The 19,454-nt window shown below is 38.8% G+C and overlaps 2 protein-coding genes across 4 annotated transcripts in view; both read right to left on the minus strand.

The window, feature by feature from the left end:
* Nucleotides 1–19,454, minus strand: part of LOC145465471 (uncharacterized) — a 65,108-nt gene that overhangs the window by 4,307 nt on the left and 41,347 nt on the right. For all 3 annotated transcript variants that reach the window (XM_081449253.1, XM_081449252.1, XM_081449254.1), the window contains 18 exons: nt 13,207–13,433; nt 12,136–12,327; nt 10,979–11,068; nt 10,443–10,548; nt 9,016–9,153; nt 8,252–8,336; nt 7,583–7,688; nt 7,130–7,176; nt 6,688–6,808; nt 6,009–6,112; nt 5,474–5,576; nt 4,707–4,857; nt 4,379–4,445; nt 3,698–3,764; nt 2,367–2,455; nt 1,995–2,121; nt 1,697–1,738; nt 1,227–1,319 (listed from right to left, as the gene is read on the minus strand). In XM_081449253.1, coding sequence (XP_081305379.1) covers nt 1,227–1,319; nt 1,697–1,738; nt 1,995–2,121; nt 2,367–2,455; nt 3,698–3,764; nt 4,379–4,445; nt 4,707–4,857; nt 5,474–5,576; nt 6,009–6,112; nt 6,688–6,808; nt 7,130–7,176; nt 7,583–7,688; nt 8,252–8,336; nt 9,016–9,153; nt 10,443–10,548; nt 10,979–11,068; nt 12,136–12,327; nt 13,207–13,433 — 1,955 coding nt within the window. The remainder of the gene's footprint in view (nt 1–1,226; nt 1,320–1,696; nt 1,739–1,994; nt 2,122–2,366; nt 2,456–3,697; nt 3,765–4,378; nt 4,446–4,706; nt 4,858–5,473; nt 5,577–6,008; nt 6,113–6,687; nt 6,809–7,129; nt 7,177–7,582; nt 7,689–8,251; nt 8,337–9,015; nt 9,154–10,442; nt 10,549–10,978; nt 11,069–12,135; nt 12,328–13,206; nt 13,434–19,454) is intronic.
* Nucleotides 13,677–19,069, minus strand: LOC145465478 (uncharacterized). The gene has a single exon (XM_081449265.1). The coding sequence runs from the start codon at nt 17,416–17,418 to the stop codon at nt 15,565–15,567; it is 1,854 nt and encodes a 617-aa protein (XP_081305391.1). The 5' UTR covers nt 17,419–19,069; the 3' UTR covers nt 13,677–15,564.

Genomic DNA, 19,454 nt, shown 5'->3' on the forward strand with positions numbered 1-19,454 from the left:
AACAAGAAACGCGTAATTCATTGAAAAACACGACTCATTTTCTCATATTTGTTTTTCAATGTAAATTCATGCTAAAAACCCGACAGAAAGTTGACATAAAGCTGTCAAAAATATGTCAAAACCATCAAAAACTTAGCGAGTGACAAAAGTTCGTTTCACGCTTCACTGAAATTGTTCACAAATCTTCTTCTTCTGAAGACTCAAGAAAATGTCGGCGTCGTTTCAAGCTATTTGTCCACCTCTTGGATTCTCTTGAACAAGGGAGAACCAGCAACTGAATATTAATGACACCGATGCTGGCTCCCGCAAACAGTGTCTGGGTTTACTGACTTTACTGGCTTTGCTCTTTAGTGGAAATTACACTATAAACACAAGCGAGTTTTATTATCTGGATGAACTGTACGGTAATGAACTTGTGTTCGTACTCAGTTTTGTCTCTTCAAACAACACTGATTTAGAAACTGCAGAGCAATTCATCCTACTGTACACAAGGCATGTTTGTGATTTCTCTGGTTTAACAAACTTCTCCCAGAAACTCTTGAAACTCGAAGAACTTATATCGTACTTTGTTTTCTTCGCGTTGCGGTTTTCTTGCTTTTGACCCACGATGAATTCTCTGATGCTTTCCACTGAAAGAAAGAAGTTTCGCCTCAAGACTGTTTGCTTATTCCAAAGGTTAATTATCGGACAGTTCATCCGGAAAAGTTGTTTTCTTGACCGCCTGCTTGCTTGTTGGCTTCTGAGAAAGTTGTGAACTTTTTCATTTGTGAGGAGTGTCGACTTTCTTTCTGTGCTTCCGGAGTGAGTTGGCGACTGAAGTAGTTCTGCATCGGACAGTTCGCCTGGATAGTAAAATTCGCTCTCAGAATGTTCACTTTCATCACTCGTTTTGAAGAGAACAAAATTTCACAGCAAAAAACTGTTTTTGTCATTAACTCGCATCGATTTTGCTTTAGCGTTTCTAGTAGGGCCGTACGCATTTCTAGTAGGGCCGTACGTGTTTTTCCGGCCCTATGACTTCGACGCGCACGGCCCTCATACGGGACCTTTTTTCTTATGGTTTTCCATGGAAATTGCGCGCGGGGCCGTACGGGTCATAGAGTTTTGATTGGTTCACTGCATTGTCTGTTTCCTTTGTGATTTGCTAGAGTGATAAATTTGGTTTTGGTTTTACGATACTCATTTGAAAACCTCTTTATACATTAGAACTAGTTCTTTGGACTTACCCTGCTTGAATGGTGAGAAGTGGACAAAGAATGTTCAGGCAGGCTCTTTGCCAAAGTTCTTTTCTCGTGGAGTCTCTTGTACGCCACCCGTACCTAGGACACGAAGGATGGCGTCAACTATTTCCCCAAAATGGAAATTGCATCGAACACTTCGGTATAATAAGAAGAAGTCGAACACACTTCAGATGTTTGGCTGACAAGTCATGTCTGAATTTCACTCTCTTTAAATTAAGGCCTTCACTTCTCTAAGGCGGACAGCTTGAAGTGGACCCAAGAATGTCCGTCTTAGAGACTTTCTGAAGAGTGTTCACAGTAATTCCAAATAATTCAGAACAGAACAAAAGAACTATACTCATGCCAGATGGGATAGTGGGGTCGTGTATTCAACACAAGGGAGGACTGATCATCTCTTGTTGTACATTATTTCACAATTTCAAATTGTTTAAATACAAGAATAAAGTAATGCATACCTCGGTATTTCCGATGCAGTGGAAAGCAAAAATGAAAAGTCCCTGTAGCAACATAAATCACAAAAGAGAGTTACTAAACACAGGATGCGATTTCTCGTCAAGTAATGATCTGAGAGTATGGCATTTCATTTTCTGTGTTGCATGGCTTTCTCACAACAGAAAAACGACTTCTGATGAACATAATTACAAACAACTACAGTTTTTTTTCTTTGTTTTATGTTAGATCGCTATCAGACGCATAGATTGAAGCCAAAAAACATTAAATACAGTCTACTAATTACTGTAAATACTTTCTGACCTGCAGTGAGTTGAGGATCGCAAACAGATACTGAAAAGCGATGGTGTCCTTATTGATGGCCATGATACCAAACACCCAGGTCAAGCCAAGTAATGGCAGAAGAACAATCATGCCTTTCACACCAGCCCTGCAGGAAAACAACATAACATATAAAACATATGTCATGACAGTATGTCAGAAAACTGGCCAACTTCTGATGACCAAACTGCGCCGGGTAGACTAGCAGTCCATCCAGGCGGAGTACAACTCAATCGATTGAAAGCCCAAGTGGCAATTCAGGGCTCTTATTTCATTCAGTGACGGAAAAGTAATTCCCACCAGGGGAAGATTACATACAGGGGATGTACAGTCAATCCCCTCTCATAAGCTCACCGGACTTGCGAGGTGTTTCCAGGGTTCTGCAGTGACGTCACAGATGCAATGATGACCTTGATGACCATTATCATGACAACAAAGTTGATCTGAAAACAAGAAAGCATGACTGTGATCAACAAATTGTGCCGGTCACATGCCTGCGAAACCCGAGATGATTAGTTTTTGCTATGAACCATAATGTAAAGCCTCGTCTTCACGAGCAATTTTTATGGTGACAATTCTTACGTGACAATTCTTATGTGACAATTCTTATGTGACAATTCTTATGTGGCAATTCTTATGTGACAATTCTTATGTGACAATTCTTATGTGACAATTTTTATGCGACAATTATTTGTTCGTGAAGATGAGGAAAATTGGCCAATTTTTGTGCGACAAATATATTTGCTGAAAAGCTAACTTGTTAGCTTTTAAGTGACAAACAAAAGTTGTCACATACGAAAAATTGCTCGTGTAGACGACTCGTCACATAAAATGTGGCAAATATGTTCGCAAGCACCAAGATTTCCGGAGGCGACTAAGTAGCCCCGCCTTGTTTCTGTGTATCTCTGCTATCCAAAGTCATTACTGGCGCACTAACTTTGAACTTCTGAAAAGTATTTGCTGAGCCATCTACTCGATCAAATATATTTGTCACATATAAATTGTTCATAAAAATTGATCGTATAGACGAGACCGGGTCCCCGTTATGCAGACGTTTGTCCCTTTTTTGGGTTGACCTGCCAATTAAGCGATAAGCGACACCCAATGAATTTTTGGCTGATCAATTGCTCCTGTTTCACTGACCGCCGAACATAGGAAAAGAACCTTAGATAAACCAAAAAAATCTAACAAACAACTTGTGTAAATATAGAGGTCAGCATTTTTTAAAATACTGAAGAATTTGACATTTCAGAAAACTGCTCAAACTCATTTATAATTCATCAAGTTAAAACAAGGGAAATCACAACCGTGAAGTCTGGATACCCGTTCTTAATTAATTAGCGTAGACTTTGACGATTTTACTTCTCTGTTTACCCCTCAGTTTTTGTTTCGATTGAGAAGAAATATCAAATACTAGAGACAGTGTTTCATCGGCTATCCAAACACCTCGAATTTCGTCAAAAATACTTCGCTGCGCGCCGTATTTTCAACTCTCTTCTCGGTGTTTGGACATCCCGATGAAACTTCTCTTGTGTTTGATATTTTACAAGAATGATAATGTACACTACCGACCGAGGCGCTCCCTACTCTCCCCTCCCCCATTCATACACACTGTGTCCATAAAACGAGCAGTAGTCTTAACTAGCAATGTTAGAGTAAAAACAAAAAACAAAAAAAAACCTTACCACCATTATGATAAGAACCGGAGCAACAAAGGCCCAGATCAGGCCATCCTGGATTGAAATCCAGCAGCTAAAAATAATGTAGTGCGATTTAGATAAGAGAGAAAACGTTCTAGCACTTATGTTTAAGACGTAATTACTAAATGAGACATTAAATTATAATGCAATTAAGTAAATGACTTGCAAAGTATTTCGGACGTTTTATGTTGGACTTTTAATTTTCGGACACTTTTTATCTCATTTCGGACAAATTTTCGGACAATTTGCTGGAGCATAGCTAAAGTAAATTTACGCCTACGAAACACGAATTAGACTGGAATAACCTGTGTGAAAATGATAGTTTAACTGTAATGATAGTTCTACAGATACACCGACAAGAAGATAACATTAACACAAATTCTATCAAGCCGCACTGTATCTCAAGCAATGTCTCAATTAGAGTTTGCTCCATAAAGTGATAAAAACAACGCGCAAAGCCTAATTCGACTTCCAGCTCTCTCATGTGTATTAGCATTGAATACCGCGTGCTGGTGTCGCCCAAGAACCGTGCGTGGTTAAAAGTTTTTTACGTAAATATTCCGGACGCTTAAAAACTTGGAACGGTTTTAATTTCCGCAATTTTTTTGTCCGAATTAAATTAAAATCGTACGAAGGTTTTTATAAGCACTAGTTACGTATACATACGCTCGCTCGTTCCCGTATCCACCCCAGCGAGAGCAAGCGGAGATAAACACAATGGTCAGTGGTACACCTGCAAAACGAAAGAGCAACGTTTAGATGGCACGAAGCAACCCGAAGTGTCAGTCATGTCCCGCCCTCAACCTAATCCTTACTCTATTGAGATCAAACTGGCCAAAATCGATACCCTATTTATAACCAAAACGGCTAAAAAACCATATCCTTTGGGGTCGCACATACCCATATAGCCCATATAAGGGAGTACCCCTCGGGCCTCCCATACACACTAAGCAACTTAGTGTTCTGTCCGTGCTAAAGAGCAAATGTTACTTACCCCATCCCAGTGCGTAGTAGTATTTCATCTTGGATCCCTCACTAAACACCTCCACCACTTTACTGTAAAGATGAATTCCCTCACACAGCATCCACGTAAAAGCCGCTGTGTATAAATAGTGCAAGAACAAGGCCACTGCTTTGCACGCAATCTGCATGGTTAACATGAAATGAGACTTCCAGGTAAACGTTTTTTTTAAGCAATTACATAAAAAAAATAATAAAATGTAAAAATTCATTTTTGATTTACGACGGTCAACGAGCATGTAAGAAATTTCAGAATCGAACTGCCAAAAAATTCTATTAACATAATAATAATAATAATAATAATAATAATAATAACAACAACAACAACTTTATTTAAGTGTCAAATGTATTTAGCACTGTTGTGCTAATTAAGGACACTTTAAATGAACAAACAAATATTGCAAGTAGAACACAAATTATTAAGAATACCAACTGGTGGGAGGCTGACCAGTTGGCTATTTACACAACGCGGTCGAGGAGTTGAACTCGGGGCTACCGAGAACAATCCAGATAGCGGTAGGGCGGAGGATTTGAACCAGGGACCTCCGGATTTCAAATCCAGCGCCCTAAACCACTCTTCCACGTCGCCCTCCCGGATATTCATTCATTAAAGGATTTTGAGTCCTTTAATTTTTTTTCTCTGAAAGGCATAAGTGAGTGGAAAGGAAACACTGACATAATGTTGCCACAATTTCAGCGAGACGATGAACAAAAGTTACCGACCACACCTATTTTACTCACAGGGTTGTAGATGGCATCTATTCCAGCCAGGAAGACGATCTGCGCAAGTCCAATGGCAACAACGAGATTTTTGTGGATTGAGGTGCGTTCCGAAGCCAGTGTCCTGAAATGAATCAACAACTGTCTTTAGCAGAACCTTTCCGGTGTAAAATAAATAATAGTAAGCATTGAAGCCAAACACAAATCATGAAATTTGATTGCAAACGAGGGTAATGCCACCCTTCGTTTTCATTTTGCGTTGAGTCTTTATGTTTCATACGATCTAGTCTTTCTAAACTCCTATTTTAGTAAAATATTGACATTTGCCTTTAGCCTAACTGATGTTGCGCAGAGAAAGACTCTGTTAATAGTAAATTGTAAATGATAAAATTAGCAACTCATAAAATTTGAGAGTAACGCTTCTTTTAATGCAATTACCACATCATTCCGATTTCGTCTTCTGATTTTAATGTAACACACGGTTTGTTCTAAGTGTTCTGTTCCACACTTCTGGTGTATACCATCAAAAGTTTGGAAGAAAATACAGGCAACTTACTCTAGGGACAGGAAGGTAGCGAGGGTGAGTGCAAGCCCAAATAAGGATATTCCACATCCTACATAAGTGATGATTGTTAAAGCTTTCACGTGTTCCACTGGGATCTAATCAACGACAAACAAGTATTAGTTACCAAGGAAACTGGGTCTGCTTTTCTTCAAATAGGCCATTTCCGAGTTGCTCTTTGCCTCTGTGTCAAAACGAGTCTTCGTCTTCGTGCGAAACCATTGTTATGAAAATGCCTTTCATCTGTAAGTTCATTTTCATGTAAATTAAACTCATTTTCTGCATGAGAAACGTTTTGCTTGAGGACTCGTTTTTAACTAGAGGCAAAAGGCAACTCGGAAATATGGGTTATTGTGCATCGTTAAAAGTCGAGTTGAGTCTGTTTGCTAGAGAGAGTAAAATAAAACAGACTAAGTTGAAATTCGCAAGCTTCCTAGGTGATTCTCGATGTCTTGTTCGTTTAGATTTTCCATGATTTATCATTGACTCAGGTATGACGTTTTGGCGTCTTTGAGTTTGCTTTTCGTTGGTTCCTCAAGTGCTCTGGGTGTGATTTTCTACCCTAAAGGCAACTGAAAGTTGGCAAGGTCCACTTGCGTGCATTATAATCGATGAAATACATTGTTGATGCCTTTTTTCAGTGAATTAGTAGAGGGCAGATATGCAAGCATACTTCAAATTCTTTGACTTGCATCAAGATTGCGAAGTTTGTGAGATGATCGCAAGCGCACTCTACGGTCGGACCATTCACATCAATCATGTTACAACCAGTATCTGACCAGGTGCCTCCATTTCTATAACAAAAAAAAATCAATCAATCAATTAACCAATCAGTCAATAGGTCAATCAATCAATCAACCAACCAACCAACCAACCAACCAACCAACCAATCAATCAGTCAACAAATCAACCAATCAATCAATCAACCAACCAACCAACCAACCATTCAATCAATCAATCAATCAATCAATCAATCATCCAACCAACCAATCAATCGATCGGTCAATTAATCAATCAGTCATTTAATCAATCATTGGACAATGTCAATAACAGAATTCAATGCTCTGATAATGTTTATACTGTTAAGGCTAGGAAATAAACAAACTTTTACGTACTTTTTAAAGTCTACAAAGGAGCAGGAAGGCTTCGTTACATTTTCAGTCTGAAATTAAATTACGGATCAGATATAAGATAAGGGCTAGAGCACCTATTGTTTTTGGCAATGGACTATCGAAGATTTTAAAAGTGCCATTGTCAAATTAAATCAGAAATACACCAAGAACCAAAAAATATTACGTCACGCTGTCGTCATTAGGATACGTCGTGTTGCTTAGCAACCTCCTTACGTGCTCAGTAAGACTAAGTTCGTTTTAAAAAACAAATGCTACTGTATTCTACTCCAGCGCAGTTATATGAAGACGTTCTCTCACAATTCAAACAAATTTTGAGTTTGGTCTTTTCCTGTTTAATCTTCCCAGATGTTTACAAAACCTGAAACACTAAGAATTGTGGCAAAATCAAGACCAAAATCATGCCTAATACTAACAACAAATGAGAAAACAACATACCTTTAGCTTATCAAACCACAATTTTATGGGTTTCTTGAACGGAGGGCTAGTTTGTTTGTTAAATTTCAATGCCAGAATTCGAGAGTTCACGATCAGATCTTTGGAGCTGAAAGAAGATGACATATACCAATCAAACTACGTATTAAGATTAAACAGGGAAATTAAATCAAGCTCTAGGGAAGTGAAAAGTGAAAGATGTGTTGGAAATGTCATGCATGTATGCAAACACGCATACAAACATCATAAGGTGGCCGGGAGTCTGTTAGCATGTAGAACACAAGGCCCTGTGATCCAGACAATATGGACTTTCAATGCTTGATTGGAGGAGTGGCGATAATAGTGATAATAGCCTTGATTCATCGTGCTTGCAATCATTTTTATGAGAATAATAACAAGGAATAGGGAATTTGCGATAAAAATAGAAATTCACGGCAAAAAAGTACTTATTGCGCGGCTAAAGGATACTTTTAAACACATTTGATAAAGGGGCATATTTAGAGGAAATTGAAATAGGACTGTAGCTATTCAATGAACAGAATGCATCACAAGCATTTCGGCAATACTATATATACGATGCGAGCCTGAAGTCTTTTCGGGAATGTGTGATTTGAGGAAACGGCTGAAATTAAGGAGGGAGGCCAAAATATTTGTGAAATAATAAAAACTTACCTTTCTTTGTTGTTTGTGTTTGCGGGAAAAAGTTCACTTATTTGGTTGTAGAGGGCGTATACAACTGTTGTTCTTGAGCTCTTGTCTACGAAATAAAAACGATCTTGCAATATCAATTCGACCAATGACTGCTGACAAACGTTACGGAAATGAGTCTTACAGCCATACTATCACGGAAAACTGACCAATCAGCTTCAAAGGATCAGACTTATAACATCATCGACTGGCAAACACCTATAACTTGACTCTGAAGACGACCTCCCCTCAGGTTGTCGAAACGTCAGTCACCACTGAACAACAGTTCTTTTCAGAACTACCCCCACCCGGACGATCACACTATACGAACCACCGATAATTCTTTGTTCAAATCATTTACTTGATCTACTAATATTAATTCTCTTGACTGATTTTCATAAATTTCTATCAAAGTTAGTTCAGAGAATTTGGTAACACATCGAGATAACATCGTTCGTTAGATCGACCTCATTGTCGTCGCATTTCAGCGTTTCAAAGTCACATGCGCAATTGCCTATTGGCAGAATGGTTTTGCTGTAAAATTTGAAATTTGTAAAGGGCAAATATTCCAGGTAATATGAAATCATTCTCTGGAAAATACAATCACGCTATATACTGGGGTAGACTGAGATTACAGAATTCTAATAAAGATGTTGAAGAGATATATATAAACTTTCAACACAGTGAACAATTCCAATCGCAAAAAATCAGCTCTCTCATCTTTTTCCACAAAATAGGACAGAACAAACCTGTGGCCATTTCATCGAAAAGTTCTTTGTGTATAAACACGCGATCGTGTCCTTTCCATTCAGAGCTGAGTTCACCATAATTAGGATATTCTGCACCCAGAGCTGTCTCGTCAGGGACTCTTGTCTCCACGCCCATAGCTGTATAAAAAAGGTAACGGTAAAGTCTGCATACGAACCAAGTGGCCCATCAGGCCGGAGCTTATCCCAGTTTCTGTAGCATGAAGAGACTAAGCGTATTTCTACTCCCCCCTGATGGGATGCTAGTCCATCGCAGGGTTCCCCCAGCATTAAATTCGCCGGTACCCATTTATACACCTGGGTGGAGAGAGGCACTGTGAGAGTAAAGTGTCTTGCCCAAGAACATAACGCAATGTCCCCAGCCAGGGCTCGAACCTGGACCGCTCGCACTAACCATGAGGCAACTGCGCCTCTCACAGAGCTGCATAAAGCATGGAAGTAAAAAGACAATACTTCATAACCTATACATAGTTGTGTCCTTTTTATAGTTAGAAATACTTTGATCCTTTGCTGCATAAGCGTGTATAGAACTCCAGTCAAAATGTGCAGAAGCAAGGTCAAGGAACTTGACCAGGTACATATTAGTGCCAGTTGCTCGTGTAGCTGTTTTGTTATAAACTATGGAAATTTGGAAATATGTCCAAGGAGTGTCAAAAGTTGATGATAAAAACGAGATTAAAACAGTAAAATCGGTCCGCGATCCTAAGGAGACATCGCATAAATGAACCAGAATGAGAAAGCTCAACACGAAATGGCAAGCTGGGCGTCCATGATTATACGTACGAGATACCGAAAAAAAAGTATGGTTTGTGAATCATTGCGGAGATTTTTTTGAAGTGGAGGGGAGACAACTTTCCGGGCATAGTCGGTAGAGTCCCCTCTGTCAACTATGTCCTAGGCGAGTGAAAATTACACCTGGCGAGTACATTTGAGAGTCACTCGCCCGAATGGCGATTGCTGTGGAAATTTAGTTTCCTGCACTGCAGTCTATCTATTTACTCAGAAGTTCGCAGAAGAGGTATATTGAGATCGTAGAGCCGTGACTCCGTGTGAAGCGAACGTTCGGGCCCGTAAACATACGCGTCTAAAACTGCGAGTGCATTTCTTTCATTCGCCACTTGAAAATTGATTGAAATCTGGGAAGAGCCTCATCAGTCTTGTTTTTGCTTGTGGGAAGTTACTGACCCAAAGAAAAGACGAGAAGCAATGTTGTCTCAAGCCAGAAGCAACCCGATAAGTGAATGCAAGATGGTCGAGACGTCCTAGATTTCTTCCCGTCTCTTAAGATGGCGGACTGATATCATCGATCTTGTGTGGAAAGCACGCACAGAACTAACATTCTTGTTATAGGGATTGAAATAAGTTTAGTTGATGACTTATAAGAAAGTTACAAACAAATATTCACATACCGATGTTCTTACTCTCGATGACTAAGCTAGCGTTGTTGTCAAGTTGTTCTCCAATTTTCAAACCAATGTTTTCTACCAGTTCCAAAACCTGAGTTTGAGACGTCACCTGAAAAAAACAAAACAGCGGCAATTTAGAACGTTATTGAGAACATCATTCCCTTCAAGGGAGTTGACGTCAATTTTTTTTTTTTTTTACGATAACAAATTGTCAAATTATCCGCTCTCGCTCGCATCGCATAAATTATAAGTTCATGTGTCTGTTCGCTTATTGACAATGAAAATTAGCGCTAGAATTTCTGCAATTATCGTAAAATTAACAAACCGAATGTGGTTTAGCGTTGTCTGTACTCTTATAGACAACGATACCATCATCACAGTGGGCAAAATGTTGTCTCACGAGGCGCAGCCGTGTGAGTCCACAACACATTGACGCGAGCAGCGTTGTCTGAACTCTTATCGACAACGGCAAATTAGCCAATCAGATTGTGAGATTAGTAACAATTGTGGTAAAAATTAAATTCGAAAGTGGTACGTACCCCTCCTGTGTTATTATCTTTCTTAGTTGGTACTCCCCAGTTATCGATGTTTTTCTTCGACAAAAGTGAGCTAGCAACCTCAAGGATGTTCTAAAACGAAACAAGCACATTTAGTAAATATCCGGTTTAAAAAATTTTGTGGGAACCACTGGTTTCCCTCCTTTACGTAACCTAGCAAAAATAATTTTACCCAATTCCCGCTACCCAATCTCCTCTACCTTTGTGAGCTGTCACTTTAACTTGCTGTTCTCATTAATTTTGTACAAAGGGCTGCAAACCTTAAAAGTCTGAACTAGAATTGTAACTTTGCATGAATTGTTCTTGACAACATTTTTTTAAAAAATACAAAATTCTAACCGTTTGCCAGCTAGTGAGAGGGAGGAATATTAATTTTACTAATGTTACTAATTGAACCATTAGCAGAAAAAAAAAAATCACATTTTGAAAAAGATCCCATTTTTCGTCGTTTTGTATTGAAAGACCACCCTTAGGTTACAACAGTCTCCATTTTGCCGGCTGCAGAAAAAAATCCAAAACATCCTCGCTCACTCACCTGAAGCTCGAAAAGCTAACCAATGCTCTACACGCGAAAGACGCCAAAAAGACTCTTAAGACAGAATTAGACTTAATAAATCAAACACGAAAGACCGTGTTTGACTACATTTTCAGACACCGAGAAAAGAGTTGAAAACATGTCACGTAGCGGATTATTTTTGACGAACTTCTTTGGAAATCTAGTCAAACACCGTCTTGAGTGTTTGATATATCTTCTCGATCAAAAGTAAAACAGAGAAATAAAATCGTATAAAATCTATGCTAATGAAGATCAGATATCCAAAAACCGCAACGGTCATGATTTTCTTTGTTTAAACTTCATGAATTATTAATGAGTTTGAGAAAATTACCGTCAACAGTTACTCGGGACTCATTACTAGATACTGTAATTAGTTTTCAAATGGCGATGAACAGTTGAAAAGGAACTTAAAGAGGCACGGTGGAGATCATGGGGGGAAACGAGGATGATTGCAGCAGACAGAGAACAGTGGAAGACCTCTGTTAAGGCCCTATGTGCCACGAGGCATGAGAAGGATAGGTAACAGGTTTCAAATGTTCAGAATAAAACATTCACAGGGGGAATTTGTTCTTAATATACTGACCTGTCCTAACTTTTGTCTTTCGCTTTTGTTTTTAGGAAGCAAACTGTCATTAAAGGTGATTTTGTGCAGGATTTCCAGTGTGACTTTCGTGTCTCCACCATTCAGCGTTTCTTCGCTCGTCAAGTTTTTCAGCTGTTTCACCACGACAACCACGTTCTTTTCTGTTATAGTTGCATTTGCAATTTCTTTAAACTATAAAAACAAGAAATTAACAGTAGCACATCTAATAGGTCTGAGTAAAAGCAGCTTACTAAAACACTTTCCCAGTATAAGTTATCTCTGGTGTTAATTTTTAAATCACATCACAGAGTTCAATAAAACTTGTTTTAAAAATAGTTTAGAGCGGTCTCAATTGAGTGTCATAAAACCAAATCTTAACAATTGCTTATCAGTTAGACTACTCATTACACTTCAAATCGTAGAAAAACCAAAACCAAAGTAATTGCCTGTTTACTTTCAACATTCCAACCCAAAAAAACCTGATTCAGTTCATGGTTTCACTGCTATTAATTCATTCATCACAATTTACGAATCATTCAGATTTTGCAACTTCAGATCCTGTAATGAAGCTTTATTACAAGTATCCCAGTTAAAACTTTATGTACAAATACCTTCACAGTGTACTTTACGTTTCTCACACTGTAGAGGGGCTATGCCCGAAACATTTGTGATTTTTCACGAGATGACTCCTTTTTACATATGTCTACCTTGACAGTTCTCTATTTTTATTTTCTTTTGAATTTCAATAACCATTTTACGTGCCACGCATAAACCACGGACAGCAATTAATTTCTTATTTTTCATCTTAAATATTTATACTTTGTGGTAGCTGAGATTTATTATTTTCACACCCAACTCGAGCGCATGGTACGTACAGGATACGGACCACCAGGCAACGGAAAAAATAAGCTTAATGAGGGCGAATACTGAGGAGAAATAAATGAATGGTTACTGTAAACAGTTCATTTGCACATTTAACAGGACGGTTTATAGATCTACTTTAAGCATGTAAGTCCAATGTTGCAAGGAAGGAGTAGATTTTCAACACCTTTTTCAAAATGAATGAATTACCTTTTCCGATGGTTCGGTGGGTGATCTAGTTGTTGGTTCTTCGGAAGGTGTGGTCGACTCTTTTGTAGGTTCTGTTGTTGGTTCGTTTGTTGGTTCGTTTGTTGGTTCTGTTGCCAAAGAGACTGAAGACGAGGTCATCACTACCACAGAGGTCTTACTTGGTAAAACAGCACTGGCTACCGACGTAGCGCTGTTCATTACCGCGGACGAAGATGAAAAAATGTAACCTGGAAATTAAATAGACATTGATTACGACCTAAACGGGATATACACCTTCTAGACACCCAGTCAATTAATTAATGGCTGCATTTACCTAAAAAAATGAATAATGCGTCTAACATTAATTCACTGCGTCTTGGTAAATAGGAAACGAACAATTTAAGACTATTGTGCTGACCCCCACCCCCACCCCCCAAATAATAATAATAGTAATAATTAATATTGTGAGAGAGACTGTAATGACGCTTGATTCTATCTCAAATTTTACTTCTTGGGCGGAATCACAGTTTAGCTCCGTTAGTCTGTTTAAAGCGTCTCGTATTAACCTAGACGAATTAAACTAATTAAGGCGTTCTCCAAACGCGTAAAACCTTGATTGTTAAGTTCGGCTGACGTTTAATGTGGCTACCTTTTTTGAATTTAAAATACGTCTAAGACACAATATTAGTCTGCCCAGGTAAATAGGTCAGTTTATTCTTTCTAAAACTCTTCGAATTCAATGCGGCCAACCCAGCTCGAGACAGGTGGCGATGCATACGACACTTTGGGTACCTGTTGGTGATTGTGTTACCGAGGCTACTCTGTAATTGAACACGTTGCCATTTTAGACACTCTTTTACTTTTGACCATAATCTCCTGGGGGTGGATTCCTTTTCGTGGATAGAAATGATAATTGCAATAGTATTTTTCCACGAAATCATAAAAAGTGCCGTTAAAGGCAGACATTTATTAAGTTTCTTCGGGTGAAAATCTCAGATTGTCTAATAAAACCAGTAAATTGCTTGAAATTAGAGCGATTTTCAATTTAGTAACGTAAAACCAAAACCAAAGCAGTCACTCTGGCCAATCACAAATGGTAATCAATTAAACCAATCAAAACTCCGAGCACATACATGTAGCTGACGCGAGGCGCAGGAAAATGCGTGCGCGCAAGTCCTGATATAGATTGGTTATGATTTTCCTTCTGACTGGATAACAAACTGGAGAGAGTTTGAGTAAAAATAAAAAACGAACTGCGGTCACAAACATAACAAAACAATTGGTTGTTTTGTTATGTTTGTGACCGCAGTTTGTTTTTTTTATTTTTACTCAATTACAATGACCGAAGAATAAGAGTTTCTACGATTTGGAGTGAGTTTATTCAGTTGACCCAGTCGCATTGCGTATGTATTATATGTAAACCCAAAGCCAATGCGAATAGGCCATATTTGTATTCCCGGTATTGGACTGGAACTAGCGTACAACTGAGGTTAACGCGGGAGTCGTCAAATGTAAATGACATTAATCTCTTTTTAATGATATTCCCCCCGGATGTGCCTCCATTGCAAGCTAGTCCCAGTCCAATACCGAGAATAAGAATATAGTCTCTTGTTTTGATAGTCAAGTGAAACCCACAGCGTGACAGTAAATTAAGGGAAAAGTTTCGTTTTCTACCCTTAAAGTAATAAATGATCATTGTGGCAAACAGTGTCTTGACAAAATAAAACGCAATCTTTTGTACCGCAGAAGATTGCGTTTTATTTTGTGACGTGGTTATGTCGATATACATTTTAGAAGCAGAAAATATTTTGTAAGAAGTTCATTCTAATTTTATTTTCCAGTTCTTAGTTTCCTTTCAACAAATAATAAATTTTCTTTTATTTTGCGATACTAGAATTTCGGAACTACGAAGAAAGACACAGGTTGACGATATACTCATGTCATGGTCATATTTAATAATGCAGCTTCTTACGTGCGAAACTTCATCCCATGTCACTCAAACAAACCTTTCTGAGAGGTTAAATAAGGCTATATAGCACTTAACTTTTGTGAGAAAAAAAACAAACTATTTTTGCATAGATGATGAGATAAAATGACATACGATTGTTGAAACACGCGTTCAAAAATCACTTTTAACCGTTTTTTACTGCTCTACTTCGACTTAAGGAACAACATAACAGCAAAACTACAAAACAACGACGCTTTGTAAATGATAATTCGCTGCGCAACGAGAGCTCGATCGTATTTATTTAGCTGTCGACGCTGCTATAAGATCGTGCTCAAAACACATAATACACTAATGGATTTTCTTAAATGTGTAAAGATTTGTCAAAGTAAATTGAAGGTTTTCAAGTTTTAAGAGCCCCCAATGTTATTATGTTAGCTACTCTGATTGCTCCAAATGCCAAACACGTCTTTGAGGGTCTTCTTCACAGCGGCGCGAAACTCTCTTATTCTCCAGCAGAACACGATGGGGTTGATGCTAGAATTCAAAAACATCACAGAAGTAGTGAAATTAAACGCTAAATGCATCGCGTGACTACGGCCCATCAACAAAAAGAGCATAGATGTACATATGCCAGGGAGATAACAGAGCAGCATCAGAAACCAGATGACGAACATGTTGTAAAATGACTTTTTGAAATGTCTCATTTTGAATCCTTTTCTAGTTTTGTTGGCAATTAAATCGGCGTTTGTTACTTCATTGAATGTAGAACTCCGTTGACGGTCGAGAGTGAAGGCTGAAACAGTCGTGTTATCTTTTAGTTCTTGTGTTTCTCCGCTTAACAAAGCAGGCGTTTTTTCCTTTACAGCAGCACTATTCTGAATCTTATTCTCTAACGACCTGGTTTCAAATTGTTTTTCTCCAAGGGTGCAACTTTCTCCCGGCAGTATGTTACTTTTCACAGATTTTTTCTGATCTTCGTGCAATACTTTCAAAGCCTGCATTTCGGTCAAGACGAGTCCTGAATTACTGACTTGCTTGTCCTGGCGCGATCCACTGCTGCTGTTCTCTGCTAGGAAATTTCGGCTACCTTCGTCTGCTCGCGATTCTTCGCTTCCTTCCGCTATTTCTGGCTCCATACGTTTTAGCTCCGTTCCATGATACAGGTTGCCAAGGACAGAAATGTCTGTTTGCGCTGGTTTTGTAACAGCTGACGCGTCAAATGGCAGGTTTTTCTGTGTACTTTTCACAAATTTAGATGTGTCCTCTTTAATTACCACATTTCTAAGGTCTTCATGCTGTTCATCGATTTTGCTTTGATTTTTGGATCGCGCAGTTTTCGTTTGTATATGTAGTGGATGGTGTTTCAAACCGTCTCTTAGAGAGGACGCGCTTGTTGCTATCTCATGTAATTGAAGGTGATACGATCTATGTTGCTCGATTTCACGCGCTGCGCTCGTTTCGGTCCCTTCCTTACCATCGACTGTTCCTTCATTTCCGTTAGCTTCGGTAGCAACTCCTTTCAATTGCTCTCTCATTTCGTGTCCGTGAAAAGAAGTACCTACGGAATCGGTTTCACCCCCCTCCGTGATCGAGATCTCGCCAAGCTGATGATTTGAAATTTGTCTTTGGTGATAACGCATGATTTGAAAAATCCTCACGTAAGACAAGAGGGCTATTAGCAGCGCTAGAGAATTCATGCACACGAATACAGTGTTCTGTGCGTTGAGTGCCCATTGAAACATGGACGCAAAAGCGAAACTGAGTACCAATAGTACAGCAATCAACACAATAATTTTCCTCTTTGTTATAATTGCGGAGTACTTCATATGGAGAAGAAGTGCCAAAAGTCGATCCAGCGAAATTGCTGCGGCGGTCCAAAGCGATAGAGATGTTAAAAAATAGGAAAAGAAGTTGAACACAACCCCGGCGTAACAGGATAAAATAGAAAATGGATTTAACAAATAGGAAATCTTGTAGATCAAGTAGAGTGGTTCAGCCACGAAACCAACGCACAAATCGGCAAAGGCGAGATTGAGCAAGAGAAAATACGACGGCTGTCGCAAAAGTTGAGGAGCTCTGCAGAGCGATATCAAGATTAAAACATTTCCTAATACTGCTGTTCCACTGAGAACGGACATTATGACACAGTTGATAACATAAGGAGTGAACAGGTCGCCATCCTGCGGCAAAACTTTACTCAAATGAGCGCACTGCGCGTCGATCATGGCTGGTGGAGCGACGGTCTCTGTTACTCTCACTGTTTCAGTTGTGGAGCTATTCATCATATTTTGCTAGATACAATGGCAGTTTTGAGTTGACTTTGACGACTTGCCAATAAGTGTGTACTGATTACTTTGTTAGCCCAGCAATTTCAACCCGACCAACGCTCAACGAAAGTGTTCGGAAAAAAATGGAAGATGAAATTTTGACCTCAAATTTAGAACGGTTCGGTAATTGCTTCTGCTGTATTCTTCTTCCAAACTCAGGTATCTGGCAGACTATTTCCTCTCACTTCTGACATCAGATTCAAGATAACTTCGCATCCGTCGATTTATCTTCGCGACGGAGAATATATAACCTACAGTAGCTCGATTCCCACTACCTTAAACCGTGACTAAATAGCATGCAATATAACGGTTTAATTCAAAATTTGCAAAACTAATTTACTTCGAAATTCGAGACCTTCGTGAACTCCATCACGATTAGATATTGGCCGATGTCATTTTGCGGTTTGCTTTTGTTAATTAAACATACAGCACTTTATTTACTGAGGCTGTTTATGGTAGTTTTAATTTTCCGCGAATATCATTATCAATTCCTCGCATGCGAAAACAAAAAAAAGGCCAAAATTGGGTTTTCGGTCAGCTTTGCCACTCGAAGTGCACATTGAAAGAATTCAAAGTTAATCCGAACTCCAAATTTGAAAAGGTTTTGAGAGAACTACTTTGTTCCACCGAAAATAGAAAAAATAATTTTGGCATCGAAGCATCTCTCATTTCGCTGGCTTTCACGATAGCTGACAAAGTGTCAATCAATTTTTTAAATCTTTATTTAGGATTAAGATAGAAAGTAAAAAGGGAGCTAAACTCTCAAACAAAAATACTTTTTTGAACTTTCTTACTAGATTTTCACTTTCGATTCCCTTTTTACGAGATGTTAAATTGAGGACAATATTGAATCACCAAAATTTCGGGCACAGAGATAAATTAACGTCCCTATCCTTCAGACAAGAGGACAAATACGATGGCGCTCTTACCGGTAAGTACAGAAGATCTCAAAACGCAACAGGAAATTGAAGTCTTGATTATAGCTATAAAGCCAGCTGGTGAGTAGAAGTCTGATGTCTCATAAGCCATAAGCCACTACACACCGAATTTAAATTTGAATCCACCTAAAAATGCTTGCCTGAGCTGAGGTCGGTAACACAGTTTAATCCATGAATTGTTTGGCAGTGGTGTTGTGTGTTTCCTGGGGGGAAGGAGTGGTGACCTTTTTTAATGAGTGCAAACCGGTTAAACAGCCCTAAACTGTAAGGCGGCTTCTGTATTTCGAGAAAAGTTCAAAAGATTAGCCGGTGCGAGCTGTAGCCCAAAGGAAAGAAACAAAACGAAGTATAAACGAACGACTTAAAGAAAGAAAATATTTAGACCGCAACGGTTTGAAAAGGCGTGAAAATTATCTCTGTATTTGGAGATTCATAACTTTGCAATTAAAATGGGAGCCCCTCTTTCTTTAGCGAAACTTGATCAGCTGTCATTTTATTTGCAAAACACCATTATTCGTATCACTCACGGTTTCATCAGCTGTTGAATTAAAACAAATTCTTCTAACTCCCACAATTGTCCATATAATATAAACAGTTCCATCAGAATAATCGGGTTATCTTTGTGATCAATGCTGAAGTTTTAATTCCAAAAGACCCTATCTTTGACGTAACGAAATAACTTTGTGCAATGTTGTTTTCAGTCGCTAAAACAAAACAGTAAGTGACAGGCACGGATAATATACCGCGACGGTTTAATTGCGGAAAAAATCCTTCCCGTAACGTCTAACCATGCCTTTTTATCAAACAACTGATAAAGATCGCGGGTATTCTTCTTTAGGTCAATCTAAGGTGGCTGAAAATAGTTTCCAGTTCTTTTCATAATTTATGCTTTGATGGATCAGAACTACCACTCTGTGTTGGATGATCAGCTACAATAATGACGTCATACAGCTGCGCAATCATTGACAGAAAGTTGTGCCCATGCTTTTTTTAAAACAGGTTGCTATAACAGCAGTATAACCTGTTAAAACACCCTTAACGTCAGCTTTAACTAAA

This window comes from Orbicella franksi, chromosome 13 (assembly GCF_964199315.1).
Source record: "Orbicella franksi chromosome 13, jaOrbFran1.1, whole genome shotgun sequence".
Lineage (NCBI taxonomy): Eukaryota > Metazoa > Cnidaria > Anthozoa > Scleractinia > Merulinidae > Orbicella > Orbicella franksi.

Bases quoted from the DNA above. Each gene is read 5' to 3' on its own strand.
- LOC145465478 (XM_081449265.1), bottom strand. From the start codon at position 17,418: ATGATGAATAGCTCCACAACTGAAACAGTGAGAGTAACAGAGACCGTC.